Below are 22,806 nucleotides of genomic sequence, written 5' to 3' on the forward strand. Positions count from 1 at the left end.
TTTTTCAAATTGGCCACTTCCCCCAGGGCACCTGGAACCTACTACAGAGTGGTCAGAGCAACTGATCATCCTGAATATGCTTCCTGAAGCATCTCCATGAAAAATCTTGAAGTTTGATACCCATTTCGAAAGGGTTCTGAACGTTTTTCAAATTGGCCATTTCCCCTGGGCACCTGGAACCTACTACAGAGCGGTCAGGGTAACTGATCGTCCTGAATATGCTTCCTGAAGCATCTCCATGAAAAATCTTGAAGTGTGATACCCATATTGATAGGGTTCTGAACGTTTTTCAAATTGGCCACTTCCCCCGGGGAACCTGGAACCTACTACAGAGCGGTCAGAGCAACTGATCATCCTGAATATGCTTCCTGAAGCATCTTCATGAAAAATCTTGAAGTTTGATACCCATATTGATAGGGTTCTGAACGTTTTTCAAATTTGCCACTTCCCCCGGGCAACCTGGAACCTACTACAGAGTGGTCAGGGCAACTGATAATTCTGAATATGCTTCCTGAAGCATCTTCATGAAAAATCTTGAAGTTTGATACCCATATTGATAGGGTTCTGAACGTTTTTCAAATTGGCCACTTCCCACGGGGCACCTGGAACCTACTACAGAGTGGTCAGAGCAACTGATCATCCTGAATATGCTTCCTGAAGCATCTTCATGAAAAATCTTGAAGTTTGATACCCATATTGATAGGGTTCTGAACGTTTTTCAAATTGGCCACTTCCCCCGGGGCACCTGGAACCTACTACAGAGTGGTCAGAGCAACTGATCATCCTGAATATGCTTCCTGAAGCATCTTCATGAAAAATCTTGAAGTTTGATACCCATATTGATAGGGTTCTGAACGTTTTTCAAATTGGCCACTTCCCCCAGGGCACCTGGAACCTACTACAGAGTGGTCAGAGCAACTGATCATCCTGAATATGCTTCCTGAAGCATCTTCATGAAAAATCTTGAAGTTTGATACCCATATTGAAAGGGTTCTGAACGTTTTTCAAATTGGCCACTTCCCCCGGGGCACCTGGAACCTACTACAGAGTGGTCAGAGCAACTGATCATCCTGAATATGCTTCCTGAAGCATCTTCATGAAAAATCTTGAAGTTTGATACCCATATTGATAGGGTTCTGAACGTTTTTCAAATTGGCCACTTCCCCCGGGGCACCTGGAACCTACTACAGAGTGGTCAGAGCAACTGATCATCCTGAATATGCTTCCTGAAGCATCTTCATGAAAAATCTTGAAGTTTGATACCCATATTGATAGGGTTCTGAACGTTTTTCAAATTGGCCACTTCCCCCGGGGCACCTGGAACCTACTACAGAGTGGTCAGAGCAACTGATCATCCTGAATATGCTTCCTGAAGCATCTTCATGAAAAATCTTGAAGTTTGATACCCATATTGATAGGGTTCTGAACGTTTTTCAAATTGGCCACTTCCCCGGGGCACCTGGAACCTACTACAGAGTGGTCAGAGCAACTGATCATCCTGAATATGCTTCCTGAAGCATCTTCATGAAAAATCTTGAAGTTTGATACCCATATTGATAGGGTTCTGAACGTTTTTCAAATTGGCCACTTCCCCCGGGCAACCTGGAACCTACTACAGAGCGGTCAGAGCAACTGATCATCCTGAATATGCTTCCTGAAGCATCTTCATGAAAAATCTTGAAGTTTGATACCCATATTGATAGGGTTCTGAACGTTTTTCAAATTTGCCACTTCCCCCGGGCAACCTGGAACCTACTACAGAGTGGTCAGAGCAACTGATCATCCTGAATATGCTTCCTGAAGCATCTTCATGAAAATCTTGAAGTTTGATACCCATATTGATAGGGTTCTGAACGTTTTTAGAATTGGCCACTTCCCCAGGGCACCTGGAACCTACTACAGAGTGGTCAGAGCAACTGATCATCCTGAATATGCTTCCTGAAGCATCTTCATGAAAAATCTTGAAGTTTGATACCCATATTGATACGGTTCTGAACGTTTTTCAAATTGGCCACTTCCCCGGGGCACCTGGAAACTACTACAGAGTGGTCAGAGCAACTGATGATCCTGAATATGCTTCCTGAAGCATCTTCATGAAAAATCTTGAAGTTTGATACCCATATTGACAGGGTTCTGAACGTTTTTCAAATTGACCACTTCCCCCGGGGCACCTTGAACCTACTACAGAGTGGTCAGAGCAACTGATCATCCTGAATACGCTTCCTGAAGCATCTTCATGACAAATCTTGAAGTTTGATACCCATATTGATAGGGTTCTGAACGTTTTTCAAATTGGCCACTTCCCCCGAGGCACCTGGAACCTACTACAGAGTGGTCAGAGCAACTGATCATCCTGAATATGCTTCCTGAAGCATCTTCATGAAAAATCTTGAAGTTTGATACCCATATTGATAGGGTTCTGAACGTTTTTCAAATTGGCCACATCCCCCGGGGCACCTGGAACCTACTACAGAGTGGTGGGAGCAACTGATCATCCTGAATATGCTTCCTGAAGCATCTTCATGAAAAATCTTGAAGTTTGATACCCATATTGTTAGGGTTCTGAACGTTTTCAAATTGGCCACTTCCCCAGGGCACCTGGAACCTACTACAGAGTGGTCAGAGCAACTGATCATCCTGAATATGCTTCCTGAAGCATCTTCATGAAAAATCTTGAAGTTTGATACCCATATTGATAAGGTTCTGAACGTTTTTCAAATTGGCCACATCCCCCGGGCACCTGGAACCTACTACAGAGTGGTCAGAGCAACTGATCATCCTGAATATGCTTCCTGAAGCATCTTCATGAAAAATCTTGAAGTTTGATACCCATTTCGAAAGGGTTCTGAACGTTTTTCAAATTGGCCATTTCCCCTGAGGCACCTGGAACCTACTACAGAGGGGTCAGGGCAACTGATCATCCTGAATATGCTTCCTGAAGCATCTCCATGAAAAATCTTGAAGTTTGATACCCATATTGATAGGGTTCTGAACGTTTTTCAAATTGGCCACTTCCCCTGGGGCACCTGGAACCTACTACAGAGTGGTCAGAGCAACTGATCATCCTGAATATGCTTCCTGAAGCATCTTCATGAAAAATCTTGAAGTTTGATACCCATATTGATAGGGTTCTGAACGTTTTTCAAATTGGCCACTTCCCCCGGGGCACCTGGAACCTACTACAGAGTGGTCAGAGCAACTGATCATCCTGAATATGCTTCCTGAAGCATCTTCATGAAAAATCTTGAAGTTTGATACCCATATTGATAGGGTTCTGAACGTTTTTCAAATTGGCCACTTCCCCCAGGGCACCTGGAACCTACTACAGAGTGGTCAGAGCAACTGATCATCCTGAATATGCTTCCTGAAGCATCTCCATGAAAAATCTTGAAGTTTGATACCCATATTGATAGGGTTCTGAACGTTTTTCAAATTGGCCACTTTCCCCGGGACACCTGGAACCTACTACAGAGTGGTCAGAGCAACTGATCATCCTGAATATGCTTCCTGAAGCATCTTCATGAAAAATCTTGAAGTTTGATACCCATATTGATATGGTTCTGAACGTTTTTCAAATTGGCCACTTCCTCCGGGGCATCTGGAACCTACTACAGAGTGGTCAGGGCAACTGATCATCCTGAATATGCTTCCTGAAGCATCTACATGAAAAATCTTGAAGTTTGATACCCATATTGATAGGGTTCTGAACGTTTTTCAAATTGGCCACTTTTCCCGGGGCACCTGGAACCTACTACAGAGTGGTCAGAGCAACTGATCATCCTGAATATGCTTCCTGAAGCATCTTCATGAAAAATCTTGAAGTTTGATACCCATATTGATAGGGTTCTGAACGTTTTTCAAATTGGCCACTTCCCCTGGGCACCTGGAACCTACTACAGAGTGGTCAGAGCAACTGATCATCCTGAATATGCTTCCTGAAGCATCTTGATGAAAAATCTTGAAGTTTGATACCCATATTGATAGGGTTCTGAACGTTTTTCAAATTGGCCACTTCCCCAGGGCACCTGGAACCTACTACAGAGTGGTCAGAGCAACTGATCATCCTGAATATGCTTCCTGAAGCATCTTCATGAAAATCTTGAAGTTTGATACCCATATTGATAGGGTTCTGAACGTTTTCAAATTGGCAACTTCCCCCGAGGCACCTGGAACCTACTACAGAGTGGTCAGAGCAACTGATCATCCTGAATATGCTTCCTGAAGCATCTTCATGAAAAATCTTGAAGTTTGATACCCATATTGAGAGGGTTCTGAACGTTTTTCTAATTGGCCACTACCCCTGGGGCACCTGGAACCTACTACAGAGTGGTCAGAGCAACTGATCATCCTGAATATGCTTCCTGAAGCATCTTCATGAAAAATCTTGAAGTTTGATACCCATATTGATAGGTTTCTGAACGTTTTCCAAATTGGCCACTTCCTCCAGGGCACCTGGAACCTACTACAGAGTGGTCAGAGCAACTGATCATCCTGAGTATGCTTCCTGAAGCATCTTCATGAAAAATCCTAAAGTTTGATACCCATATTGAAAGGGTTCTGAACGTTTTTCAAATTGGCCACTTGCCCCGGGCACCTGGAACCTACTACAGAGTGGTCAGAGCAACTGATCATCCTGAATATGCTTCCTGAAGCATCTTCATGAAAAATCTTGAAGTTTGATACCCATTTCGAAAGGGTTCTGAACGTTTTTCAAATTGGCCATTTCCCCTGGGCACCTGGAACCTACTACAGAGTGGTCAGAGCAACTGATCATCCTGAATATGCTTCCTGAAGCATCTTGATGAAAAATCTTGAAGTTTGATACCCATATTGATAGGGTTCTGAACGTTTTTCAAATTGGCCACTTCCCCCGGGGCACCTGGAACCTACTACAGAGTGGTCAGAGCAACTGATTATCCTGAATATGCTTCCTGAAGCATCTTCATGAAAAATCTTGAAGTTTGATACCCATATTGATAGGGTTCTGAACGTTTTTCAAATTGGCCACTTCCCCCGGGGCACCTGGAACCTACTACAGAGTGGTCAGGGCAACTGATCATCCTGAATATGCTTCCTGAAGCATCTTCATGAAAAATCTTGAAGTTTGATACCCATATTGATAGGGTTCTGAACGTTTTTTAAATTGGCCACTTCCTCCGGGGCACCTGGAACCTACTACAGAGTGGTCAGAGCAACTGATCATCCTGAATATGCTTCCTGAAGCATCTTCATGAAAAATCTTGAAGTTTGATACCCATATTGATAGGGTTCTGAACGTTTTTCAAATTGGCCACTTCCCAAGGGCACCTGGAACCTACTCCAGAGCGGTCAGAGCAACTGATCATCCTTAATATGCTTCCTGAAGCATCTTCATGAAAAATCTTGAAGTTTGATACCCATATTGATAGGGTTCTGAACGTTTTTCAAATTGGCCACTTCCCCAGGGCACCTGGAACCTACTACAGAGTGGTCAGAGCAACTGATCATCCTGAATATGCTTCCTGAAGCATCTTCATGAAAATCTTGAAGTTTGATACCCATATTGATAGGGTTCTGAACGTTTTTCAAATTGGCCACTTCCTCAGGACACCTGGAACCTACTACAGAGTGGTCAGAGCAACTGATCATCCTGAATATGCTTCCTGAAGCATCTTCATGAAAAATCTTGAAGTTTGATACCCATATTGATAGGGTTCTGAACGTTTTCAAATTGGCCACTTCCCCAGGGCACCTGGAACCTACTACAGAGTGGTCAGAGCAACTGATCATCCTGAATATGCTTCCTGAAGCATCCTCATGAAAAGTCTTGAAGTTTGATACCCATATTGATAGGGTTCTGAACGTTTTTCAAATTGGCCACTTCCCCCGGGGCAGCTGGAACCTACTACAGAGTGGTCAGAGCAACTGATCGTCCTGAATATGCTCCCTGAAGCATCTCCATGAAATACTTGAAGTTTGATACCCATATTGATAGGGTTCTGAACGTTTTTCAAATTGGCCACTTCCCCCGGGGCACCTGGAACCTACTACAGAGTGGTCAGAGCAACTGATCATCCTGAATATGCTTCCTGAAGCATCTTCATGAAAAATCTTGAAGTTTGATACCCATATTGATAGGATTCTGATCGTTTTTCAAATTGGCCACTTCCCCCGGGGCACCTGGAACCTACTACAGAGTGGTCAGAGCAACTGATCATCCTGAATATGCTTCCTGAAGCATCTTCATGAAAAATCTTGAAGTTTGATACCCATATTGATAGGGTTCTGAACGTTTTTCAAATTGGCCACTTCCCCCGGGGCACCTGGAACCTACTACAGAGTGGTCAGAGCAACTGATCATCCTGAATATGCTTCCTGAAGCATCTTCATGAAAAATCTTGAAGTTTGATACCCATATTGATAGGATTCTGATCGTTTTTCAAATTGGCCACTTCCCCCGGGGCACCTGGAACCTACTACAGAGTGGTCAGAGCAACTGATCATCCTAAATATGCTTCCTGAAGCATCTTCATGAAAAATCTTGAAGTTTGATACCGATATTGATAGGGTTCTGAACGTTTTTCAAATTGGCCATTTCCCCCGGGCACCTGGAACCTACTACAGAGTGGTCAGGGCAACTGATCGTCCTGCATATGCTTCCTGAAGCATATCCATGAAAAATCTTAAAGTTTGATACCAATATTGATATGGTACCGGATAATATATACCAGGTTTACTGAAATGGCCATATCTCGGATGTTTTCCAATGGATCTTAGCGCAACCGCCCGCATTCAATTTTCAATAAGGTCTAGTTTCTAGGAAAATAGTGTTTATCGATGTAACTTCAAACCACACAAAAGACGAGCGGCAGAAAAATGTGTTTTGACATGGCCTCGAAAATCCGGAACATCTCCGGTGTCCGGTGGCCAGTATTCGTGACCGCACATGTTCCTAAATCTTGACTAAATTTGCCGTCGAATGCCTCCGGTTTTGTCCAATTCCATCAATTTTTCAAAAGTTATAAGGATTTGAATTTGTGCCAAATTTTGCCTATCTCAATCATTTTGCCTAACCCCTGTATGCAACTTGGTGACATTTGAATTTTCTAAGAAATAATACGTGCCGAATGATCTGGCATCCTCAGTAGAATTTATTTCGAGCTCGTATCCTTCTGGTGGCTCATAAAATCCGTTTTGTTCCACTCTCTGACGTTTTAGATATTGTCGAACAAGCATCGACAAATTTTAAAACGCTTTGAGCAGTGTTCACATGAAAACAAAATGTTTTAGTCATTTTTGGATCGAGAGACCGAATTTCAATTGGGACTGCACACAATTCTTTCCGAACCTGCAATTCCTTCGATGTCATTATTCACTACGTACTTGTACCACGCATAAGAATTATATTTTCAGAAAGTACAGACATAGATTCATCAATCTACGAAATATTTCACTCGTTGATGAGCTATTTCAAAAGTTATACGTGTTTAAAGGTGTCCAGATTTTGTCGCGTACAAGCCTTTAAGGAACAAAGAAGAACGAAATAAGTAAGAAAGAAGGAAGAAAAAAGGAAAAAAGAAGAAACAAAGAAGGAAGAAAGAAAGAAGAAAGAAGGAAGAAATGAGAAAAAAAGAAGAGATGAAAAAGAATGAAAGAAGAAACAAGGAAAAGAGAAGCAAAATAGAATAAATGAATGAAGAAGGGAAAAATAAGGAAGAAATAAAAAAACAAGCAGAAAGAAAGGAAACAAGAAGAAAGGAAGAAAGAAGAGAAAAAGAATGAAGAGAGAGAGAAGAAAGAAAGAAGAAAAAAGGAAGAAAAGAAAATAAAAGAAAGAAGGGAGGAAGAAGGAAGAAAGAGAGAAGAAAGAAGTTAGAAATAAGGAAGATAAAAGATGTAAGGAAGAAAGAAGTAAGAAAGAAGAAAGAAGGAAAGAAGCATATGAAGTAAGAAGGAAGAAGGAAGAAGGAAAAAGAAAGAAAGGAAATAGAGGTTAAAAGGGAGACAAAATAATAAAGAAGGAAGAGAAAAGAAGGGTCTTTCTTCATTTCGACCTTTTGACGCAGTTTTTTTGTTTCGACCTTTTGTCCCTTCGACCTTTTGTCCTTTCGACCTTTTGACCTTCGACCTTTTGCCCTTCGACCTTTTGACCTTCGACTTTTTTTTCCTACAACCATTTCAGCACAGACAAACAGACGTAACACTAGAGAAAATATCATCGACCATGACTTTAACGATCAATTTGAATTTGATTGATCTGAAAATCTCGCGAGTAAAGAATATAAAAAAAATGAATAACAGGCCATTGTGGTTCACAAAGATAACTGAAAGTATTTAGAAAATGTTGTCCTATTTGCAACGTAATGTTGGTACCGAAATAAACAATTATTTTTCAATATTCATTAGATCATTGATTCTGTGAGCAATGCAAAATTGAACAGCATGATGAACCTTCTCATATTCTTAGAAATCACAAAATAATCCTTAGATTTTAATAGCTGAACTGATTCATCCGAACATTCCTCCTGATTCATATAATTTGGCGTACAAGCAGTGTAGAACGACTTGCATACAACATGCTGGATAGCCTAGCCTGAGAGAACAAAAAGCAGAGGCCGTTACATGAAAATGAAATCTACCTTCAACAGGTGATTTATTTTTGACATCCCTGACATCCCCCATTTGACATGCACTTCATCTCATAGCTCCTATTTCCATCCCATCAACAAAACAATGAAAAGAAATTTGGTTTGTTTCTTATTTTTGTGATTTTTTTCAGTAGTGAGCACGCAGCAGTGAGCAGTTAGTAAAAAGAAGCGACGATATTGGTGCTGTATTTCTTTGTTTTGCGATGAGATGAATATATCCCTAGCAGCACACATGTTCCTCATTGGTTTCTGCAACTGATATGTGACCAGATTCAGTCACACTCAAGTTGTTGCAACCATTTTTGTCGGAATTGTGCTGCTCGGGATGTTCAATGAGATGGAAAACGGAACAGGTCCCCTACTTTATGTTACAAATCTTGACTCGGTACTTGTAGTGTTAAGTGTCCTTTGGCTCGTTACTAGTTTGATCATAAAATTATGACGTACTTTCATTATTTACTGATTCTACGACCAATTGAAAACCACATTTACCTAATCAAATAACTTGACTAACTAACATGCTTACGAGTCCAACGACTCGTGGGTCACACAAACCAAGTTTGCCATTAGGCAGGAAATGCCTGACCCAACAAATGATTGCGGAACAAATCAAACGGCATAAAACATCTACACTGTCTAAAATAGTTTACATTTAACTATAGACAAAGCTACTTTCAAAAGGTCATCCATGAAGAGCATATAACTACACGACACGCTTCATACATTGTTGAGTTCTCCTAACACGACTTTGTTTAGGGAAAAAAAAACTTCAACCGACCCAACGGCTTGTTACTTCTGCTGTGACTTCCCATCAAACGGATAGGAAAATGAGATATTTCCCACGAGTCCACTCCACACAAAGTGTTACTGTCTGCTAGAGGCTCTGTTGTCGATGACGACGGCAAACTGTGTCTCGGGGATGTTCAACAACCTCCCTCATTACTCCACCTTCATATGCCATTTATAAACGATCAGTGGCTAGAAGAAGGCCACCCATGGTGAAGCGGCTAACATTGATATGGTGGTTGTGATAAAAATCGCGCAAAACCAGCGAGCTCCTCTTGTCGTCACTGCATCCATATAGCGCTTCTGGGCGATGATTCGTGCGGTAATTAACTACTCATATATGTATGCCTGCCTGCCTACGAGATGCCTACATAGTTGAACGAAAAGGCGGTCATGAAGAAGCGATTGGACCAGCAGGGCAGCACGGCGGGAGTGCAGCACCGGCCAACGATCCAAACAAACTGACAGGTGCGCGGCGTTGTTGGCGTTGTTCGGTTACGTCATTCTTTGCCTCTATTACATCAATTACACTTCGGCGAAGGAAGATCCACTATCTTTACGCGGATGAAAACGGCAACAAGACTGGAAATAGGGCCACACAAAAGGTCTCTCCTAACTGTTTGTTGTCTTGGTTTCCCGCGTGATGGATGTAGGGCGGTGCTTCAATCGTTTGCTTATCGACAGTTACCGCCACTGGGGGATGCTGAAGAGATATAATCATGCTTAGGTGTGGCATCAATGAACTATTGAACCAGATATTTGTAGCTGATGAGAAAGAATTGCTGAGGTTAAGACGAACGAGGTGTTTATTGTTTAGTGTAACAATGGGCTTTTCCGAATGGATCAGATTTAAACTTGACAGGCAGAAGTCTGCGGAAAACAATTGAGACTTTTGGTAACCCTTCTACACCCGAAGTACACTATGTAAATTGCAAACATGGTGGCCACAAAAGGTAATCATAAGTATGTTTAGACAAATGAGCAGTACGAATATAATTATCTCAGATTTGCTTGACTTCCTATCTATATGGGTCATTTATGCTTTTATAGGCAAATGGACGAAAAACCAAAAGTGGATATGCTATTTCTACTCTACTTGTCTGATAATAGCAGTTGTTAACTCTGAGGGAACTTCAAAATCAATCTAAGTCAATGTATAGATTTGATAGTTTCTGACAATATGACACACATTCGTGTGAATGTTTTTCCCAAGCTTCCGCTCGAAGAAGAATCTTTTTCAAACAGATACTTGGTAATTCGTCCTTGGCGTAAAACTCGAGCTCGTTCAGTAGCCACTAGGTTGCGAAGGCCGACGGAGGTCCTTCGTAGCTTAGATGGTTAAAGCACCATTCTAGCGTACTGTAGGGTCATGGGTTCGAGTCCCATCGAAGGGAAAGTGGTTACCTCCAATACATTTTCCAAATCAATATCTTCCACATAACGTACATATGAGTTTTCATAACATTGTAAATTAACGTCCAAGTCGGGTGGTTTAATCCCCGGAAATAGGCAATTAACTTTGATTGAGCTAATTACCGTCAAATCAAATTCCAAATCACTAATTATTTGCGAATAATAATTTAAATGACCTCCTTTCAAGAGGCTCGGAAGCCTCCTTTCAAGAGGCTCGGAAGCCTCCTTTCAAGAGGCTCGGAAGCCTCCTTTCAAGAGGCTCAGGCCTCCTTCAAGAGGCTCAGGAAGCCTCCTTTCAAGAGGCTCAGAGCCTCCTTTCAAGAGGCTCAGAGCCTCCTTTCAAGAGGCTCAGGAAGCCTCCTTTCAAGAGGCTCAGAAGCCTCCTTTCAAGAGGCTCAGAAGCCTCCTTTCAAGAGGCTCAGGCCTCCTTTCAAGAGGCTCAGGAAGCCTCCTTTCAAGAGGCTCAGAAGCCTCCTTTCAAGAGGCTCAGAAGCCTCCCTTTCAAGAGGCTGGAAGCCTCCTTTCAAGAGGCTCAGAAGCCTCCTTTCAAGAGGCTCAAGCCTCCTTTCAAGAGGCTTGAAGCCTCCTTTCAAGAGGCTCAGGCCTCCTTTCAAGAGGCTCAGAGCCTCCTTTCAAGAGGCTCAGGCCTCCTTTCAAGAGGCTCAGCCTCCTTTCAAGAGGCTCAGAAGCCTCCTTTCAAGAGGCTCAGAAGCCTCCTTTCAAGAGGCTCAGAAGCCTCCTTTCAAGAGGCTCAGAGCCTCCTTTCCAAGAGGCTCAGGAAGCCTCCTTTCAAGAGGCTCAGAGCCTCCTTTCAAGAGGCCTGGAAGCCTCCTTTCAAGAGGCTCAGAAGCCTCCTTTCAAGAGGCCTCAAGCCTCCTTTCAAGAGGCTCGGAAGCCTCCTTTCAAGAGGCCTCAAGCCTCCTTTCAAGAGGCTCAGAGCCTCCTTTCAAGAGGCTCAGAAGCCTCCTTTCAAGAGGCTCAGAAGCCTCCTTTCAAGAGGCCTGGAAGCCTCCTTTCAAGAGGCTCAGGCCTCCTTTCAAGAGGCTCCAGGCCTCCTTTCCAAGAGGCTCAGGAAGCCTCCTTTCAAGAGGCTCAGAAGCCTCCTTTCAAGAGGCCTCGGAAGCCTCCTTTCAAGAGGCCTGGAAGCCTCCTTTCAAGAGGCCTCAAGCCTCCTTTCAAGAGGCTCAGAAGCCTCCTTTCAAGAGGCTCAGAAGCCTCCTTTCAAGAGGCTCAGGAAGCCTCCTTTCAAGAGGCTCAGGCCTCCTTTCAAGAGGCCTGGAAGCCTCCTTTCAAGAGGCTCAGAAGCCTCCTTTCAAGAGGCTCAGAAGCCTCCTTTCAAGAGGCTCAGAAGCCTCCTTTCAAGAGGCCTCAAGCCTCCTTTCAAGAGGCCTGGAAGCCTCCTTTCAAGAGGCTCAGCCTCCTTTCAAGAGGCTCAGAAGCCTCCTTTCAAGAGGCTCAGGAAGCCTCCTTTCAAGAGGCTCAGAGCCTCCTTTCAAGAGGCTCAAGCCTCCTTTCAAGAGGCTCAGAAGCCTCCTTTCAAGAGGCTCAGAAGCCTCCTTTCAAGAGGCTCAGAGCCTCCTTTCAAGAGGCCTGGAAGCCTCCTTTCAAGAGGCTCAGAAGCCTCCTTTCAAGAGGCTCAGAGCCTCCTTCAAGAGGCTCAGGAAGCCTCCTTTCAAGAGGCTCAGAAGCCTCCTTTCAAGAGGCCTCAAGCCTCCTTTCAAGAGGCCTCAGAAGCCTCCTTTCAAGAGGCTCAGAAGCCTCCTTTCAAGAGGCTCAGAAGCCTCCTTTCAAGAGGCTCAGAAGCCTCCTTTCAAGAGGCCTGGAAGCCTCCTTTCAAGAGGCTCAGAGCCTCCTTTCAAGAGGCTCAAGCCTCCTTTCAAGAGGCTCAGAGCCTCCTTCAAGAGGCTCAGAAGCCTCCTTTCAAGAGGCTCAGAAGCCTCCTTTCAAGAGGCTCAGAAGCCTCCTTTCAAGAGGCTCAAGCCTCCTTTCAAGAGGCTCAGAAGCCTCCTTTCAAGAGGCTCAGAGCCTCCTTTCAAGAGGCTCAAGCCTCCTTTCAAGAGGCTCAGAAGCCTCCTTTCAAGAGGCCTGGAAGCCTCCTTTCAAGAGGCCTGGAAGCCTCCTTTCAAGAGGCTCAGAAGCCTCCTTTCAAGAGGCTCAGAAGCCTCCTTTCAAGAGGCCTGGAAGCCTCCTTTCAAGAGGCTCAGAGCCTCCTTTCAAGAGGCCTGGAAGCCTCCTTTCAAGAGGCCTGGAAGCCTCCTTTCAAGAGGCTCAGAAGCCTCCTTTCAAGAGGCTCAGAAGCCTCCTTTCAAGAGGCTCAGAAGCCTCCTTTCAAGAGGCTCAGAAGCCTCCTTTCAAGAGGCTCAGAAGCCTCCTTTCAAGAGGCTCAGAGCCTCCTTTCAAGAGGCCTGGAAGCCTCATTTCAAGAGGCCTCAAGCCTCCTTTCAAGAGGCTCAGAAGCCTCCTTCCAAGATGCTCAAGCCTCCTTCCAAGAGGCCTGGAAGCCTCCTTCCAAGAGGCTAGGAAGCCTCCTTTCAAGAGGCTCAGAAGCCTCCTTCCAAGAGGCTCAGGAAGCCTCCTTCCAAGAGGCTCAGAAGCCTCCTTCCAAGAGGCTCAGAGCCTCCTTCCAAAGGCTCAGAAGCCTCCTTCCAAGAGGCTCAAGCCTCCTTTCAAGAGGCTCAGAGCCTCCTTCCAAGAGGCTCAGAAGCCTCCTTCCAAGAGGCTCAGAAGCCTCCTTCCAAGAGGCCAGGAAGCCTCCTTTCAAGAGGCTCAGGAAGCCTCCTTTCAAGAGGCTCAGAAGCCTCCTTCCAAGAGGCTCAAAGCCTCCTTCCAAGAGGCTCAGGCCTCCTTCCAAGAGGCTCAGGGCCTCCTTCCAAGAGGCTCAGAAGCCTCCTTCAAGAGGCTCAGGCCTCCTTCCAAGAGGCTCAGAAGCCTCCTCCAAGAGGCTCGAAGCCTCCTTCCAAGAGGCCTCAGGCCTCCTTCCAAGAGGCCTCAGAAGCCTCCTTCCAAGAGGCTCAGAGCCTCCTTCCAAGAGGCTCAGAGCCTCCTTCCAAGAGGCCTCAGAAGCCTCCTTCCAAGAGGCTCAGAAGCCTCCTTCCAAGAGGCTCAGAAGCCTCCTTCCAAGAGGCTCAGGAAGCCTCCTCCAAGAGGCTCAGGCCTCCTTCCAAGAGGCTCAGAGCCTCCTTCCAAGAGGCTCAAAGCCTCCTTCCAAGAGGCTCAAGCCTCCTTCCAAGAGGCTCAGCCTCCTTCCAAGAGGCCTCAAGCCTCCTTCCAAGAGGCCGGAAGCCTCCTTCCAAGAGGCTCAGAAGCCTCCTTCCAAGAGGCTCAGAAGCCTCCTTCCAAGAGGCTCGAAGCCTCCTCCAAGAGGCCTCGGAAGCCTCCTTCCAAGAGGCTCAGGCCTCCTTCCAAGAGGCTCAGAAGCCTCCTTCCAAGAGGCTCAGGCCTCCTTCCAAGAGGCTCAGAAGCCTCCTTCCAAGAGGCCTGGAAGCCTCCTTCCAAGAGGCTCAGAAGCCTCCTTCCAAGAGGCTCAGAGCCTCCTTCCAAGAGGCTCAAGCCTCCTTCCAAGAGGCCTGGAAGCCTCCTTCAAGAGGCTCAGAGCCTCCTTCCAAGAGGCTCAGAGCCTCCTTCCAAGAGGCTCAGAAGCCTCCTTCAAGAGGCTCAGGCCTCCTTCCAAGAGGCTCACAGCCTCCTTCCAAGAGGCCTGAGCCTCCTTTCAAGAGGCTCAGGAAGCCTCCTTTCAAGAGGCTCAGAAGCCTCCTTTCAAGAGGCTCAGAAGCCTCCTTTCAAGAGGCTCAGAAGCCTCCTTCAAGAGGCTCAGGAAGCCTCCTTTCAAGAGGCTCAGAAGCCTCCTTTCAAGAGGCTCAGAAGCCTCCTTTCAAGAGGCTCAGAGCCTCCTTTCAAGAGGCTCAGAGCCTCCTTTCAAGAGGCTCGAAGCCTCCTTTCAAGAGGCTCAGAAGCCTCCTTTCAAGAGGCTCAGGAAGCCTCCTTCAAGAGGCTCAGAAGCCTCCTTACAAGAGGCTCAGAAGCCTCCTTTCAAGAGGCCTCAGGCCTCCTTTCAAGAGGCTCAGAGCCTCCTTTCAAGAGGCTCAGAAGCCTCCTTTCAAGAGGCTCAGGCCTCCTTTCAAGAGGCTCAGAAGCCTCCTTTCAAGAGGCTCAGAAGCCTCCTTTCAAGAGGCTCAGAAGCCTCCTTTCAAGAGGCTCAGGAAGCCTCCTTTCAAGAGGCTCAGGAAGCCTCCTTTCAAGAGGCTCAGAAGCCTCCTTTCAAGAGGCTCAGAAGCCTCCTTTCAAGAGGCTCAGAAGCCTCCTTTCAAGAGGCTCAAGCCTCCTTTCAAGAGGCCTCAGAAGCCTCCTTTCAAGAGGCTCAGAAGCCTCCTTTCAAGAGGCTCAGAAGCCTCCTTTCAAGAGAGCTCAGAGCCTCCTTTCAAGAGCTCAAAGCCTCCTTTCAAGAGGCCTCAAGCCTCCTTTCAAGAGGCCTGGAAGCCTCCTTTTAAGAGCCTCAAGCCTCCTTTCAAGAGGCTCGGAAGCCTCCTTTCAAGAGGCTCAGAGCCTCCTTTCAAGAGGCTCAGAAGCCTCCCTTTCAAGAGGCTCGAGCCTCCTTTCAAGAGGCTCCAGGCCTCCTTTCAAGAGGCTCAGAAGCCTCCTTTCAAGAGGCTCAGAAGCCTCCTTTCAAGAGGCTCAAGCCTCCTTTCAAGAGGCTCAGGAAGCCTCCTTTCAAGAGGCTCAGAAGCCTCCTTTCAAGAGGCTCAGGCCTCCTTTCAAGAAGCTCAGAAGCCTCCTTTCAAGAGGCTCGGAAGCCTCCTTTCAAGAGGCTCGGAAGCCTCCTTTCAAGAGGCTCGGAAGCCTCCTTTCAAGAGGCTCGGAAGCCTCCTTTCAGGAAGCTCGGAAGCCTCCTTTCAAGAGGCTCGGAAGCCTCCTTTCAAGAGGCTCGGAAGCATTAAACTTTGATTCGATTTTTGTTCGATTTTGATTCGGTTTCGATTCGATTTCGACTAGGCTTCGATTCGATTTTGATTTCGATTCGATTTCGATTCGATTTCGATCTTATTTTGATTCGATTTCGATTCGATTTCGATTTCGATTCGATTTCGATTTCGATTCGATTTCGATTCGATTTCGATTCGATTTCGATTCGATTTCGATTCGATTTCGATTCGATTTCGATTCGATTTCGATTCGATTTCGATTCGATTTCGATTCGATTTCGATTCGATTTCGATTCGATTTCGATTCGATTTCGATTCAATTTCGATTCGATTTCGATTCGATTTCGATTCGATTTCGATTCGATTTCGATTCGATTTCGATTCGATTTCGATTCGATTTCGATTCGATTTCGATTCGATTTCGATTCGATTTCGATTCGATTTCGATTCGATTTCGATTCGATTTCGATTCGATTTCGATTCGATTTCGATTCGATTTCGATTCGATTTCGATTCGATTTCAATTCGATTTAGATTCGATTTCGATTCGATTTTGATTCGATTTCGATTCAATTTCGATTTGATTTCGATTTGATTTTGATTTGATTTCGATTCGATTTCGATTCGATTTCGATTTGATTTCGATTCGATTTCGATTCGATTTCGATTCGATTTCAATTCGATTTCGATTCGATTTTGATTCGATTCCGATTCAATTTCGTTTCGATTTCGTTTCGACTTCGATTTGATTTCGTTTCGATTTCGATTCGACTTCGATTTTATTCGATTTCGGTTCGATTTTGATTCGATTTCGATTCGATTTCAATTCGATTTCAATTCGATTTTGATTCGATTTCGATTAGATTTCGATTTAATTTCGATTCGATTTCGATTCGATTTTGATTCGATTTTGATTCGATTTCGATTTGATTTCGATTCGATTTCAATTTGATTTCATTTCGATTTCGATTCGAATTCGATTCGACTTCGATACGATTTCGATTCGACTTCGATTCGATTTCGTTTCGATTTCGATTCGATTTCGATTTGATTCGTTTTCGATTCGATTTCGATTCGATTTTGATTCGATTTCGATTCGATTTCAATTCGATTTTGATTCGATTTCGATTCGATTTCGATTCGATTTCGATTCGATTTCGATTCGATTTTGATTTGATTTCAATTAGATTTCGATTCAATCGGAAAGACCATCGAAATATGCCAAGATCGAGGTACAAAAGGTTGACAAGATCGGAGGGCCAAGATCTAAATGATAAAAGGTCGAATGAAAAAAATTAAAATCTTATTGAGGCAAAATGTTGAATAATGTTGAAGCATATTGCATAGAAGCTAAAGAGGAGAAATCTTCCATTGATTCGTACGTTCAACAACTTTGTACAATTTTGCTTCGTTTTTTAGACTAAATTTTGCACAACTTTATCATTTTGACCTTTTGTTCTTCGACCGTATTTTTTGAAATGCAATCTGATTAAGATTAATCGAAATAGAGAAATATTGATGTAAAGATATCATCAAATTGTAGAAAGTACAAATTGTTTGTGAATTCAATTGAAGGAATCTTGAAGGAATCGAGAAATCGAGAAAACTTTTGACACAAAAAAAGACATCCATGAATCGAACATCGACATAAATGGAATTGACTGTTTCATTCAGGCATTGATGATATAGCTACAGTGAATATAGTGAAGAAGTAAATTAGCTTAATTTTCATCTGTCGAACCACCAGTGAGCATGTAACTTCGCCAAGCTTACTTATTTTTTTTCTAGCCGTACCGGCGACAACCATCCGACCATACAAATTATTGTAATTCAAATCTATCGATGCCAATTCGATCAAGCCAAATTAATAAACGTGGATAGGCAGCAACTGGAGCGGAAACCTGAGATTGATTAATTAATTATGGAATCGGCCACTAACGAGCGATCTGACGGTGGAGGTCTCATTGAGAGAAAGTCACACCTATGTAATTAAAGATTTGTAACAACGATAATGACCGACTGAATTGAGAAAATATCCGTTTGGGTAATTGCTTCCCAGCGAAGTGGGTCATATTTTCGGCACCCAAGAAAGTTGCATTTCAAATACCAACATGAGAGTTTCGGATCGATTTCAGCTTGGGCGGTTCGGAATGAAGAGGAGCCATCTATTCAAATTAGAGAGCTTTGGAAACATTCGGCACAGTTGACGCGCCGAGTGAGTGGCTCATTGGTGGAAAGGTAGTAAAGATTGGCTTTGCCGCATTAACATGCATACAGTATCAGAAACCACTCAAAAGGAGGAGACGATATCTAACGAAGTTAGTTAATCTCGAGACGGGGAATTCGTGGCCCGGGGATAAATGATTCACACGTTGTAAAGCTCCATTTGAAAGCAGCTTCATTTCACAACTGACAGTCAGTGACCTTCCTCGATTTAGTGGTAATTAATTCTCACCCGAATTTTAACAATCCAATAGACTGGGAAAAGACAAAACCGTGACAAGTAGGTACCACGAGCACTGGCTGCCTACTGATGCAATATCTAAAGACCGCGCAAGTATTACCTTAAGTGGAATTTGTGTTCAATTTATTAGAGTGATCGAATCAACCGTTTAAAAGTAAAGCTCGGCACCGCTGACTCTTGACAATATAATGAAGAGGTTTCCAACCCAATGAGGATAGCCATTCTTATGTACTGAACTATTCGTTTGTGACTTGAATAGCAATCACATTTGATTCAGAGCTCCTGAAACATAACAAGTTGACTTATATGAAGTAAATACAAAACCTCCTTTGCTTCGAAATTTAATTTAGAGTGGGTATACGCTTTCTTGTCAATTTAAAAAAAGTTCCAAAAATAAGACTTCTTGTTTTGATTTTAAAACTCGATTTCGCACATATGAAATCTTGACCAAATATGTCCAATGTACGGTACGGGAATATTTATTCAACCTTCTGGCTCATGAACTACTGCTCGCAGTTTGAGAACCTACCACCTAAGGTTCATGATTACAACTCTTCCGTAGCTTGTTTTGTTTTTCTTCAAGTCGTTGTTTTCTCACACGACAGCAAGTCGATCGATGCAAATAAAACAGAGTAATCACGTTGTGGGAAATGGTCCGACCAGACTCCAAATAGTTGCTACGGGTGGTACAAGAAACAGGGTTAAATCGACCATTAACTTGTAAAAGGGGCTACGAGCGTTTGCTGAACACCAACAGCCGCCGCTTCGGCGGGGTGAAACAAGTGCTACAAGAGTGACCCACTATTTGTGGGATGACTCTATTTGTGGTGTGTTTGATGTATGAGCCTGCGAGGTTTGAATCAATTTATGGTGCTATTTTCTTCTATACATGTTTGAACTCAATGAGGTGAGTTATTATTAACTGGCATGATTTGCATCTCTAGGTGTGATTCCAATCGTAGTGGGGCAAGTGAGAATGGGCTCATGAAGCTAATGAGATATATTAAAAAAAAAAACAATCGTTAAAATTACGGTTGTTTGACAGATGTAACACTCAGCGGTACATGAGGTAGCAGAGAAATTCTGTGGATGATGGATAAATTGAAACGTTGTGTCCAATAACCACATTAGAACGGAATCAATAGTATACCCACCCAGATGGTATAATTATTAAAATTGTAGGTAAGAGTCAGACATTGGTTTTGATAAAAAATAGTATATTGATTATGTTTCAAAAACTTTGCTGACTCGAACATTTTCATCTGTTCGGAATGCACTTATCTAACGTGAAAAATAGAAAATTACCGATTCGAATTACGGGAAAAAGTCATATTAGATCAAGTTCAGGTTCAACGATGTTTTCAAACCATTATTGATACTTGCTGCATGTTTACAAGAGCTGTCTTATTTATAGGTGACGATAATTCCGGTCAAGTTTGATCAACGGTCAGTGTACCAATTTGTTTAAATGATCATCCTTCTGACCGGAAGGAATGTTTCAAAATTTTACTTCGAACCAAGTTACGAAGAATTCTGTTTTTACACGATTTTTCCAGTCGTATTTTTGATCGTGTGACTTCAGTTCACCACCAAAATCTGTGCAACTGTTGTTCTTAATTATTTTATAATTTAAAACTTGTTTTAGAAATCTTTTTAGTCACGTTTTTGGATTTTTAAATTTGGGGTGACTTTTAGTCATCATTCGTTGGATCATTATCTATTAAAAGTCATATTGAAAAAAAAAACTTTTCTCAGCACTTCGAAGAAAATTAGTTTCCGATAAATATTTTCTTGTATAAAATTTGGTTCTTATAATTAACCGATTAACCTTCAATATGGTCTCCAGTGTATCCATTGTACTTGCCACACAATAATAATAAATTTTCTGACTAACCAAGTTCTCCCTAACTAACCGAAGTTCGTCTCGGGTCAACTTTCTATTGTTAATATTTTCAATAATGATTTAAAAATAGCGCGCACCCCCAAAACACAGGTCTTTTCATGCATAGAGAAAACAATGCGGTGGGCTCCGCCCTAACAATGAATCAAAATGTGCACCGGTAACGCTTACCAATGGGGCGGGGCTAATGGTTTTACTTTCTCGGATACAGGGAAGCTGCTATCGGGCACGCGCGCGCTATTACAGGCAGTCTTAGAGGTAGACCAGACACGCATACCCACCAGTTCATCAACATCATAATGACCGGACGTGGAAACGAAGCAAGGGTCTCGGCAAAGGAGGGGCCAAGCGCCATCAGAACATGTTGCGCGGCAACATTCAGGGCATCTCCAAGCCCGCAATCCGTCGGCTGACTCGCCGTGGAGGGGTCAAGCGTATCTCCGTGCTCGTCTACGAGGAAACCCGCGGTGTGCTGAAAGTGTTCCTGGAAAATGTTATCCGGAACGCTGTCACCTACACGGAGCACTCCAAGCGCAAAACGGTCACCGCCATGGATGTCGTCTACGCACTGAAGCGCCAGGGTCGCACGCTGTACGGCTTCGGAGGTTGAGCGCGCTCGTCCACACCACCCAATAATAATCCAACGGCCCTTTTTAAGGCCAACAAAAACGTATCCAAGAAGAAAAACCGTTTCTCGGACCGATACTGACGCAATGATTCCGCTACTGATGCCAAGCAATTATGTTTCGTACTTTGAAGGAAGCTAATCTCAGGTCAATTTTCTATTAATCTTTTTAATACGCTTTTTAAATCACTAGCAGCACATAACCAAATTCAGAATCTTTTTAAAATTTCATAGGACGCCAATAATTTGCAAATCACTAGGGTGGTATTTTGGAAATCTGAATATATTTTGGACTTTTGGATATATTTTGTTTAGGTGGATGCCCCCCCAGTGGAGATATATCTGCTTCCACACTGATATTCTTCTCTCCCCGTTCATACTGGAGTTTGGCAGAAGGAAGGTCGTGATATTTATACTATCACAAATATTGCCCTCCGCTCGCTTTCAATCGACTTCTATAAAAACATTCTTCATGCCTGCCGTATTCTAATGGAACTGTCAATTCTATGCTTTCTTAATTAAAAAAAAGCTAATTAGAAAACACGCTAAATATATCCAAAAGTCCAAAACGTATTCAGCTGTCCAAAATACACCATTTACCCTAGTAGTTGCACTTTGGAAATATCCTCTCAGCCTTACTACTTCATTCGTCCTCAGAAGAACCGATCTATTTCCAAAATTTCACTCAAATGATGCTGCCGCCCCAACCGTCGTTGCACCATCGTTGACTGCCGCCAACGCTATCGCTGCTGACAGCTGTTATCGCTAGGAAACGACACCCCGGTCTGCTCTTCGCCCGACAATCACCTCCGATGCTGGCTCACGGCTACCGATGAACCGTCGTGTCCGCTCTCCGGGAATGCTCGTATGAAACTGACGCACGCGCCGAAATGGAGCGATAGGCCAAAAGGAACGTAATTTACATCGAACTGATGTCCGTGTTGAGGATTAGCTCTGATGTTTTAACTGGGTTTGGAAGGAATTGAAATTTTCAATAATATGATGTTGACAATGAATAAAATAATTTTCAAATTGGTGGTGAGTTTTCGAGTCGAGGCGACGATGATATTTAGGACATTTGAATATATTTTGGACTTTTGGCTATATTTTGTTTATTTTGTTACATAAATATAGCTCGACATGTGATTATGAATTAGGCGAAAAAGAAACATGATTCCTATTTATTTAAAGAAAGGTAAATAGAAAAATACGCTAAATATTGCCAAAATTCCAAAATATATTCAGGTGTCTAAAATACAAGGTTTACCCTAAATCTCAAACATCCATCAAAAGATAAAGGCGTTATTAACGCTAAAATCTAACATGATTTAATGTCTGTTCCCTATCCTGAAATTTTCATTTTACATCCTGTATCAGAGCCTTCCCCTTAGACGTAATCTACGTCAAAAATCAAAAGGAGTCTCGCGGGAAAATTTCATTTTATGCCGACGACATCCAAATCTTTGCAAACGCCGCATTGCACTGAGAAACTCAATTTAAACTCAATAGAAAATAAATAGCTATAGCTGACCGCTACCCTAGCAGCACACATGTTTCACATAGGTTACTGCAACTCATATGTGACCAGATTGAAGTCACAAATAAGCTGCTGTAACAATTATTATCTTTATTCTGCTGCTCGGATATTGCCACCCGCCGACAGCCGATGCTCGGACCGGCACTGACGATATGACTTCGCTACCGATGACAAACAATTATACTTTGTTCTATAAAGAAAGTTTGTCTATAATCAATAGACCTGTTCACCATTTTCAAAAGTATTCCAGATTGAAAGTGTCATTCCTTTATTTCATTGAGTATCTTGAATGGAGTCTCCTAATCAATTTTCAGCTAAATCCGTTAAGAAGACTAAAACCTGCATCAAACGAGATTTTTAATAGAAATGTTGTCTGAATGCATTAATTTTACTCCACATAATAGTCATTAATAGCTTCTTTAGATTATTATCTACCACTTTGTCATTGATACTAGGATGTAAATAGGGCTTATTCTATGACTTTTTAGTAGATTTGGCTGAAAAAATACCTAAAACCTGAAAAATAATTTTAGGT

General features: G+C 43.3%; 2 protein-coding genes across 4 annotated transcripts in view; one reads left to right on the top strand and one right to left on the bottom strand.

The window, feature by feature from the left end:
- LOC134202768 (uncharacterized) overlaps positions 1–22,806 on the bottom strand; it is a 126,305-nt gene that overhangs the window by 59,448 nt on the left and 44,051 nt on the right. The gene's annotated exons all lie outside the window — the stretch shown is intronic.
- On the top strand, positions 19,112–20,719 carry LOC134202775 (histone H4-like). The gene is made up of 2 exons (XM_062677768.1): positions 19,112–19,116; positions 20,431–20,719. The coding sequence occupies exons 1-2, from the start codon at positions 19,112–19,114 to the stop codon at positions 20,717–20,719; spliced, it is 294 nt and encodes a 97-aa protein (XP_062533752.1).

The sequence above is a fragment of the Armigeres subalbatus genome, unplaced genomic scaffold (assembly GCF_024139115.2).
Source record: "Armigeres subalbatus isolate Guangzhou_Male unplaced genomic scaffold, GZ_Asu_2 Contig141, whole genome shotgun sequence".
NCBI classification, from domain to species: Eukaryota; Metazoa; Arthropoda; class Insecta; order Diptera; family Culicidae; genus Armigeres; species Armigeres subalbatus.